Source organism: Electrophorus electricus, chromosome 22, assembly GCF_041902795.1.
Source record: "Electrophorus electricus isolate QZ-2024a chromosome 22, ASM4190279v1, whole genome shotgun sequence".
Lineage (NCBI taxonomy): Eukaryota > Metazoa > Chordata > Actinopteri > Gymnotiformes > Gymnotidae > Electrophorus > Electrophorus electricus.
This window is the reverse complement of record NC_137518.1, coordinates 8,208,355-8,219,412: the sequence shown is the minus strand read 5'-3', so window position 1 is coordinate 8,219,412 and position 11,058 is coordinate 8,208,355. Positions and strand designations below refer to the sequence as shown.

The window sequence follows — 11,058 nt, the reverse complement described above, 5'->3', positions numbered from 1 at the left end:
TATAAGTTATACATGAGAGCATAGTTTGGTTTTGTTTGTGTTCTTTATTCAGAAATAAATAGAACCCTCTCACCCAGTTCTGTCTCTGACCCTTCTTCCTGGACAACAAATGCCCCAGCTAAGTCCTTTTTTATTTAAGAAATCTTTTTTACTTCTCCAATTGTTTATCCAGTAACATAGAGTAAATCAACGCTCCACTGTGCCTGTTCTAAAGTGAATCATGAATTGAATTGTCATGTGTCATGAAGGGATGTTACATTATTTTGATTATATTGAGAATAATAAACAATATATACATAAAAACCCAAGCTTACATTTTAACATATCAAACATCTAAACACATGTATTAAAGGGGAGCTACTGTGCTTATTTTCAAAGTTCATGACTTTATTTTTGGGGTATATTAAAATAGATTAACATGTCCAAAAAGACATTATTTTCTCATACTATATATCTCTTTTCACCCTCTGTCTGAAATGCTCTGGTGTCTAAGCTCCTCCTCATAATGAGCGCAGTCAGCTATGTTTGGTCAGCTCACCCACTCTTTTCTGAATGGTGAATTGCTAGACCAGTTCCGCTCTTATACATTCTGACCCTGTCTTACGATCTGCAGACAGATCTCAGCAGCTGTAAACACTGGTGTGCTTGAAATGTTAGAAACCATTAGTGTCTGGAAGTTTCCAAGATGCGTGCTGTCCCATGAACAGACATTCCATTTTATTGCAGTTGGGCAGAACTTGGAATAATACATATGTAAAAATACAGGGGGCATTAGAAACTTAGCTAGTTAGCAGAAGCCTACCATTTAGCAAGATAAAAGATAACCATTATAACACAACAAGTGTTATAATTTATAATACTGTGTGAACCTAACTTACAGACCTTGAAATAATCAAAGCCTGCTGTATGTCATTTTTTCAAATTTCTTTAGCCACATTTATAAACTCTTAAAGTAACAAGCACTTAATGTGTTACAGTAGATTTTCAGTGACAATGGTTACATGTAAGCTGAAGGTTTTTTTTTTTTTTTTTTTTCCAATTTAAAATGTGCGCTGCTATTATAGGTACAAAAAATAAACAAATCATTATTTTTAAAAAATAAATTTGGATAACACATCAGCACATATACAAGCAAATAAGGCCAACAATTAATTAGCATCTGTAAATAGCATCTAATGCAAGTCATCTTAGTATGGTAAGAACAAGGAAATGCAATAGGCATATAGATAATAAATAATACATAGAGATCAAGTGACTACTACAACTACAGAGAAAAATTCGATTCATCAGCATCTGATCCAAGCAAGCTCTTCACTATTTTTTCTTTTCTCCTCAATCCTCCCCCTCCTTCCTCATCTCTTACTCCTGAGGATTTCATCACCTTCTTTGAAGAGAAGGTTGCACCAATCCACCAGTCATTTTCCTCTGTTCCCACTCTTCCAACCAGTGTGCATTCCCCAACATTCAATTCTCTGACTTCTTTTTCTCCTTTCTCCTCAGACGAAATTCTTCAACTCCTGACTTCCAGTAATCCGACTACATGTCCACTGGACCCAAGTCCTTCCACTCTGTTCCAGACAATCTCAAGAGATCTGCTTCCTTTCATCTCTTCTGGATATGTGCCTTCCTTCTGGATACTGCATTCAAAACCGCCAGGGTGATACCAATCCTCATGAAAGCCACACTCGACGGCTCCAACGTTACCAACTACAGACCGGTATCACTTCTCTCTTTCCTCTCAAAAGCCCACGAACGAGCAGTTTACAATCAATTGTCTCTTTTCCTCACCCAGAACCAGCTGCATGATCCCAGCCAGTCTGGCTACAAACCGGCACATTATACAGAAACAGCCCTCATAGCAGTGACGAACAAACGTCATCTGTTTTGATTCTTCTAGACCTTTCAGCAGCCTTTGACACAGTGAACCACAACATTCTTCTCGCTGTTCTGTCCAGTCTTGGTGTGACTGGCTCTGAACGGAGATGGTTTAAATCCTATATGGAGGGACAGTCCTATCAGGTGACATGGAGAGGATCCACATCCAAACCGTGTAGACTCTCCACTGGACCGTGTAGACTCTTCTCTTTGTATACTTGTTGTATACTCGTTCTTTTGGTGATGCAAAATCTTCTCATGGTTTCTCCTGCCACTGCTATGCTGAGGACACTCAATTATTTCTTTCATTTCCACCCTCTGACACGCAGTTCTCCAGACCTGCTTGACTGACATTATGTTATGGATGACAGCCCACCACTTGGAGCTCAACTCAAGTAAAACCGAGCTTCTGTATATCCCAGGTACTCCCAACCCTTACCATGACCTCACAGTTTCCTTCGAGAACTCCCTGGTATCACCATCCAAAGCTGCCCATAGCCATCAATCCATAAAACCTACAATTTTTTACTTTTCAAAGCTGCCTAATACATATGCACACCTTGATGTAGGGTGTTGAGCTCTTTAGGACACACCCTTCCTCATTACACAGATACACATCACCTGATATGCTTAACTCCAATAAGCATTCAAGTTTACAGAGTTTATTTTATGCAAATATGCATAAAAATGATGATATGGTCAAAAATACTCTCTAACCTAATAATTGTGCACACAGTGTTTATGGAAGGGAAGAATTTAATATAATGCCTGACTACACAAATAGGTTTTCAGCCTTAAATATTGAGACTGTGTCTGAATCTCGAACATTGAAAGTACTTTGGGGCAAGAGTATTCAGTGCTTTGTAGGTCATTAGAATAATTTTATAATCAAATTTTAATGGGAGCCAATGTAGTGTAGCTATGATGGGAGTAATGTGATCAAACATTTCATTTCTTCTAAGAACTCTGGCTGCTGCATTTTGAACCATCTGGAGCTTGTTTAAGCCTGACAGTAATGCATAACAGTAGTCCAATCTGGAAGTGATAAATACTAACTTTTCTGTGAAGATAGTTTGTTCCTAATCTTTGAAATGTTCCTGACAGGTTATCCTAGAAATATTATTTACATGAGCTTCAAACAAGAGACTGGGATCCATGATCACACCAAGCTTTTTAACTATTAAAGAAGGTGTGATTTGGAGACCATCAAGTTTTACTATGTACTTAAAGAGCAAAGTCCTAACTCTCTGTGGGCCCAATAGAAGTGCTTCTGTCTTGTCAGGATTAAGTGAGACAAACTTTCTCAATATCCAGCATCTGATGTCCTTTACGCATTCCTTAATAATACTAAGTTGATATTTGTCCTCTGGTTTGGCTGAGACATATAACTGAGCACCTCCTGGAGTGAGCATATTATATATATAATTATTTATTTATTTAAAAAATTATAATTTTTTAAAGCAGGGGTCCTAGAACATATTCTTGTGGCACACCATAACTAACCTTGCTGTATGCTGAAAAGTCTCCGTTTATGTTGACAAACTGGTAAGGGCTAAATAAAAAAAAAATCTATTAACTGTCAAATGCTGCACTGAGATCAAGCAATATAAGCAAAGACACATAACCCTGATCAGAAGCTAACAACAGATCATTAACTACTTTAATCTTCATTGTCTCGGTTCTACAATTAGGCCTAAACCATGACTGAAAAACTTCATGTATCTGGTTCTGATTTAGGTATGAACTTAGCTGCTTCTCTACAGCTTTTTCTAGGATCTTGGAAAAAATGGTATGAGATCGGCCTGTGCCTTGACAGCTGACATGGGTCGAGGTTAGAGTTTTGATAAGTGGTCTAAATGATTTAGGTACATAATGTTTAAGGAGGAGTTTCTTAAATTGAGTAAAAGTTAAATTACTTAAGGTAGAATTTCTTTAAGAAAGTGTGTGGACAGAGAATCTAATTTGCTAGGTACGGTAATGATTAATCCAATAGTAAAAATGCACAGAAATTTTAAAAATAAATATACAAAATTGAAATGCACAAGTGATTGCACTGGTCATATCCTATGTAGGAAAATGCATCAATGATGAACAGACAAGAAAGTGCTGGCAATCTTCTCAAAACTGATTGCGGGTTTTCTTCTTGCTGCACTTTAAGGGCCTGTTATGTGCCTGATGAAATAAGTTATGCAATAACATACCGCAAATTAACTCAATTGCCTGTTTTTTAAACATAATAAATACAAAACTTACAGCATAAATAATAATGTCAAGTTTTGCCTTTATTTTGTTTTAAATCAAAACCATATTTTAACCACAAACTGGAAGTTTAAAAAATGAAATAATGAGAATTACTGAGATACTACATAATTACACAAAGACATGATTCTTGAAAGTAAGCTATGCTCATGTGTGTACCTCTACATATCATGGCATCAAATTCCTCAGCATGTTCATGGGGTTATCCCCTTGCTCCTTTAACATCACAACATTGTAGCGACACATAAAATATCAATAGAGATGCCAAAGAATAAAAAATTAACTCCCTTCTCCATATTCTACATGAGAACCAGTGTCCACCAACTGCTAGTTTTTTAACTGCCATGCATCAGGACAGCAGAAAGATCATTTACATATTTTTTTTGCCACAAATAGAGGTAGAAAATACTTTTTGCCAACATTTTCCCCTAAACTGTCAGGCACCCTCTTTAAATACATGCATTCCTCATATACATGTGAAGTGCACACAGCCCTGTGCATATGATTATTTGAAACAAATTTAGCATGGATACCTTACCTGCTGTAAACTCATACCTTTTTAATATTAAATTGCTAGTTGTGGCAAGTACCAAGAAAACAATCCACCCCAATGGCCGTATTTGAGAGTTGACCCTTGAAAAGAGCCTGCCAAGACACAATACAGTGTACCAATCAAGTATTTTGCTATAATATAAACTTAAAGCTGATTAAACATTAAAGCTGATGTTTCTCTCTCTTTACAGTAATCCAGTATTATTTGTACTATGCTGTCCTGACTGTGAAGATGATTGTGGAGATGACCTATGGAGCCCTGCCCACCCTAAACCTGTAAGGGCCAGAAGTGGGCTAATTGACACAGGCCCTGAGTGGGCTAAACTACTCTGGGCCACTATGGCGTTGACTGGGGGGAAGACATATGGTGCATTGCCCAGTCTGGACCTCTAAGGGCCAGAAGTAGGCTAAACTAATGTGGGCATCATGAGATTGTCTGTGGGCAAGCTCTAGCCCTTACTGCCCAAAGGAAACCCAAAATGGGCCCCAAAGGGGATTGTTTGCCGGGCTGTTCATGTAAGCTCTAAGATTTGCCGCTGTCAGTTACAGACTGTTCCAAACCTATACAGGTGCGTTTAGTAAACATGGCCCATCTGCTCAAGCAGCGCATGTACCAGAAAGCCTTTCAAAGGATCTTGCTATCTGGGTAGTGCTTTTCATTAAAAATATTTACCAGATAGTTGAGCTGTAGCAGTCCACTCATGGTTCAGCCATGCTGCTATCACTTTTTGGTGTAATGTGCCATCCCCCAGAAATTTAAGATCAGTAATTCAAATAAAATTTTTTAAAACAGACCCAATTCAACACACCTGTCATCCGATATGTAACAGAGGCTAATTAAATTTAAATAAAAATCTGTGATCAAAATCATTCCTCTTTTGTTTATGTTAACACATCCATGTTCAGGTAATTCCGCCACAAGCAGACCCTTTGGAAGTCATGAGAATAAAATAGTAGCCAGTGAGCCTGGTAGGCATTTCTAAAAAAAGAAGAAAAAAAAGAAGAGAAAAAAAGTGATTAGTGAGTGTACATAATTCCATTGTTTAGAACAAAGGTAGCATGCAGAAAATAAAATCAGTTAGCATGTGTTGTGTGTCATATGATGTCCAGTTCTTACAAACAATATTCAGTGCTCTTTGACAAGCCAAAAAACAGAGGTGAGAAATACGTTTTTTATTTTATTTTTTTTTATAACCCCAGCACCAATCACATTCATCATTTGGAAACACCTGTATACACATCCCACCACCAAATGCAAATATTTAATCAATGACCCCAAAAGCACACTTTCAAATATATGTGTATTCCAAGACTTTAAAAGAAAAAGAAAAAAATACATAAAAGGACATTTCTATGTATGAGCTTTCCAAACATTACATATATTTTAAGACATAAGCCATCCACTGAAAAGTATAGCTGAGTGCAAATGTTAAAAGTAATATATGGTATATGAATCCCTATCTACATAACAGTGTTTGTATTGTAGCATTTTTTAAACTTCTTAATCTGCCAGATCAGGCACATTAAGCACTCTAACCAAAGAGCTAGGAAGTAAAATATGTAGACCCCTGACTTAATATTTGCCCTAAACAGTCACATTCTCCTAAAAGTTTTACAGACCCAAGAACATAATATATAATGCAGTGAACAAACAATATACTGCATGATACTTATATTAAAGTAAAGCAATTATAGAAGAACCAATCTTGCACACTCTTAACAAAAAAGAGAAAAGCATAAACAAAAAGGTTTAATTTTGATTAGACAGCTTGATTACATACTTTGGAAAAGCTCTTTGTAGATGATGCATCTACATGACCACATATTCAGTAACTGAGGTATTCTGATATGCTCTGAGTTTGAAATGATAGTACTTGAGGTTAATGGCAATCCTGAGGAGGCAAAGTAAAGGTGAAGAAAAGGATGCCAAGGTTTTGTGGACTTTTTTAAACTTACAATGATGCTTCTGGCTTTACTTTTTCTGCTTTTTATTTTACTTCCTTAAACTTCTGATCTCCACATTTATGCTACAATTTCAGCCACATTAGTAGCCTATCCATATAGATTAATAAATGCACTTTATGCACTCATGGCCATTCAGTAGTATGATTACCTCTACCATGTCACTAAGTCTGGTTGAAAATGAGCGTCTGTTTTACAACTAGTAATTGAAGTAAACCCATTATGCTGTTTCTTTGTGATTAAAAAGGAAGTGATTAACAAGGAAGTCTGAAACACAGTATACTCATTCTGTTTGTATTAGACAATAAAAAGAGGACAATGTTTAGGCTAAAATGCAAGATTTCTGTTAATGCAGGTTTAATTTTCCAAAGAAGAGCATCAATAATTGGTCAGCCTGACCATAATATAAAAGGAAAGTTTTAAAAAATTCTCAAGCAAGCTTTGATCTATTTGATACCTTAGGAAATTTCAAACATGATTTTCAAAAAAAATCATACAATATAATCAAAGTGGCTAATTAATATTATCATCATCATCATCATCATCATCATCATTTCCCAGTGAATTTATTATGAGTTATTATTATATTAGCGTATTTAGCAGCTTTGTGCATCTTTTTCACAAATTCATGTAATGATTTAAATGTTTTTTTCTTCTTTGAAAGAGGGCTTTTGTTGGTAACAAAGTGTTTAAATCATATATCAAATAAAATCACACACAAAATGAATCTTTAACAAAAATTATTCTTAACATTTAAATAATAGTTGTAAACATTTATGACTGTACATTAATTTGCCAACATTTTAAAGCAAACAATTGCACAGAGTAATAGAAACACAAAGGCCATTGATGGAATGGCTTCCTTCAGCAAGTTGTCTGACAGGGTTTGAATAGCGAATCTTTATAGAACATTGCTCTCTGCTGGCCAAATGAGAAACATTTGGCTGTTGTTGACATCATCATGCTGGCATAATTGACTGCTTTGTGGTGTGCTGGTCTGACAATAAATGAAAGCAGTGAAATCATTATAATTGAGATAATACATTTACATTTGTGTATCCTGGTAATTGGGAGTAGTGTAATATGCGCTAATGAAACTGTCCATTGTACAATCAGAACTTCTACCTTAAATCTGAAAAAAAGCTGAGTCCCCAAATAATCATTAAAATAATACCAAAAAAAACCCAAACAAAAAAAACAACAATCCCCCACAAAACATGAATTATATCAGCACATTCACACAGAGTACATTTATTTCTAAATGCAATGCAAATACAGAAAAGGTCATCAAAACAAAGCCCCTCACAATTTCAGGCACATAGCTTTGTAGAATTGGAATAAATGTTGATGTTGAACACAGATAACAGCATAGTCAGCATGTATTCGCAGAGAGCCCCAAAGATGGGCACTTAAATCTCCACATCTTCCCCCTTCGAGCTTGTAAACAGTGCAGGCCACCTACTTCCTTCTACTCAGCGGAAGAGAAGAGTGCTGTGTGTGACGAAGAGGAATGTCTGCCCCAGGAATCAAGGCTAGTGATGTCAGACAACGAACACACATCCTGAAATAAGGCGAACTGATTGCATAGAACTGGAAGATAGCACTATTCAGCTGGAGCTGTGCTGCATTCCACACACACCACTGGGTTTCCATTAGTGAAGAGAGTCTGCAAAAATGGCCTATAAATCTGTTGCACAACCCTTTGACTGCTATATACAGTTTTCTTAATGAATGTTCAAAGGTACACACATGCGAGATGGCTCTTTTTCTATTTCACCACTGTAAAATACTGTGGTCTCTTGCTAGCAAGACTGTGAACTTGGCTTCATAGATTTGGCTTTTCTACTCTGTGACACTGTGGTGAATGATGATTGTGATTGTTTAGGTTGACCTGATTGACAGGTTACCCTATAAGCTCTGGGTGGAGCTACAGCAGACAAAAGAAGAGAGCACAGCAGTGAAACTGTAACATTTTTAAAAGTGCTCCTGTAGCAAGGGAGTACCTCTCTTTACCTTTAACCTCCTCTTCAACCCCCCCCACCCGTGCAACAACCCCAAAGAAACCAAGACTTAAAGCACCTACAGAATTCTCAAAATGGGACCTGTTCATCAGAGATCCTTTGGACTGGTACTGCTCAGTACCTCTGGCCTAATGTTGAGAGGTTTTGGAGCTGATAGGAGCTCAGCAAAGGAAGTGTGGACCAGGCTGGGCAGGTATCAGCTGGCTGGCCTCTCTGTGTCTCCGTCCTTGTCCAACTCGTCGTGAATCTCGTCAGTGTTCCCTGAGTCACTGCTTGCCACAGAGCTGAAGGATGGAGAGTTCCTGTGAACAACAAAAATCCCAAAACAAACAAACAAACAAACAAAACAAACAAAGGGCATGGTCAGTGTGACACTGAACCAGGATGAAATGTAGCCCAGTTTTTTAGGGTTTCCCAACAACAGAAACAACCATCATGTATAACCCTGATTGAAAACAATGGAAAACAATGCAAAGTAATTTGCAAAACAATTACTGTTTTTTTCTAGCTTTTGTTTGCTACATTTCAGCAACATAAAAAATGTATGCTTTCATCATACTGCCATCACACAGGATTTCTGTACTTTCAGTGTGCTCACACGCTATGAGATGGGGAACTGTGCATGCAGGATGAAAGTGTACCTGCCCCCCTTAATCATTCTCCTGCATGTCTCCATCTGCACGTCCAGGCCTCTCTTCATGCTACACATCTCCATGTACTCATGCAGGTGCCTGTTCATGTCACTCTTCGCTGTGGCTAGCTCCATCTGAAAATGCGTGTATAGAACAACAATGGATGAGGACAGAGAGAGAGGGAGAGAGAGGAAAGGAGGAAATAAATCAAGATATCAGGAAGGGGTGCCAGCTGTTTGAAGGAGACTAGGTAAATTAATCTAATGCACAAATCAGTCCCCCATTTTAGTAAATATGATCGGTAGATGTTACAGGCAGGAACAGTAATTATTTCCTTAGGAAAGCCATAAGTAGAAAGAACAGAAGAAAGTAATGATAAAAATAACAACTTTATTCACCAGACCACCAAACAGAAACCCTGTGCTCAATGAAGAATATACAAGACTCAGTGACCTCAATCTGTCCAATAGTTGCCTGGTACTCCTCCTCTCTGGTTTTGAAGAGAGACTCAGTCTCATCAATAAGGCTGCCTAGGCTGCCATCCTGTGAACCCTGGCAGAGAACAAACCATGAGAGTCACCATATACTCCATCCTAATAACTTTGTTTTAAAACTGAAATGTTTTTTTTTTTAATCTGACCTACGTCTATTTAGATTACAGGGGAAAAAAGTTGCACATAAATATGTACTTTGCACATTAAATGTTCAGTAGCATGAATTTTGGCCCCTAGGCATTCTGTAAGGTCAGGTTCTGAGAGAAGGAAGTGAACTCACAGCTTCCTGACTAGCCCCACCACAGTCTGGAGTGCTACCCGTGGCACTGACGGCAAAGGGCACATTGTAATTGGTGAAGTCTTCCCACAGCAGCAACGTCTCCTCATTCTCTTCCCACATCAGGCTGTCACAGTCATCATCGATGTCAAATGTCTCCCGCCTAGTAACAAATGAGTTATCTGAGCAATGTCTGCGATGGGAAAGGTGAGACAAGGGAAGAGACAGGAAAAAGGGCGAAAGAAGAAAAGGACATGAAGACAAAAAGCGACGGCTGCCACAGGAGAGAAAAGATAAGAAAAGATTCAGCCAAGTGGACAAACAAAACATGCTGAAAAAAACATTGCAACTCGTGTATTGTCTTTCCACCTACCTATATAAATGTAGAACATAAGAACTATATCTTTGTTAAAATGTCCTTCTGTCCTTGTCTTAAGAAGCTTTTTTTTCTTTTAATCTCCACTTGGTGGGGTCAGAGGACATTCTGACACTGACCAATTACAAGCCTTTTTACAAAGCACTGTCCCACAGCATGTCACAAGTAGAACCACTCAAGGTCAGGGATGACAATTCCAAATTGCAGAGACAGTTGCCACTTACATTTGATTGAGCATACGCTTCATCTCATCCGTAATGTTGAGTACTCCGGGCACTTCATCCTCCGAGGTGCTAGGATCGGCATCCATCTCGGAGTTCTCTTCATCTGACACAGCCTTATTCTCCTTTCTCCTGCAGACCACAGTCCCCTACGACCACACACATGCAGAAAAAGCATCAGGCAGTGCATAAAACCAGCCATTTCACATAGCTTTTATATTGCAACTCACAACCAGTAATAATAAACTATATACATGTATCCAGTAATATTACATTTCCTTGAAATAACATGTCTTAGTTCTGGCAATGCAGCATTTTAAATGAACAGCAAATCAATAAACAATGAGGTAAGTGTTGACTGTATGCAGCATAAACAGTTTTCTGAAGTA

General features: G+C 37.9%; 1 protein-coding gene across 2 annotated transcripts in view; it reads right to left on the bottom strand.

Annotated features, from left to right (window-relative positions):
* Nucleotides 1-5,850: 5,850 nt before the first annotated feature.
* iffo2b (intermediate filament family orphan 2b) overlaps nt 5,851-11,058 on the bottom strand; it is a 32,482-nt gene continuing 27,274 nt past the window's right edge. The window contains exons 5-9 of one of the 2 annotated variants that reach the window (XM_027001921.3): nt 10,673-10,818; nt 10,076-10,265; nt 9,755-9,853; nt 9,311-9,435; nt 5,851-8,971 (exon numbers count right to left, since the gene is read on the bottom strand). In XM_027001921.3, coding sequence (XP_026857722.2) covers nt 8,866-8,971; nt 9,311-9,435; nt 9,755-9,853; nt 10,076-10,265; nt 10,673-10,818 — 666 coding nt within the window. In that variant the 3' untranslated portion in view covers nt 5,851-8,865. The remainder of the gene's footprint in view (nt 8,972-9,310; nt 9,436-9,754; nt 9,854-10,075; nt 10,266-10,672; nt 10,819-11,058) is intronic. The other variant, XM_027001922.3, reaches the window with a different exon arrangement.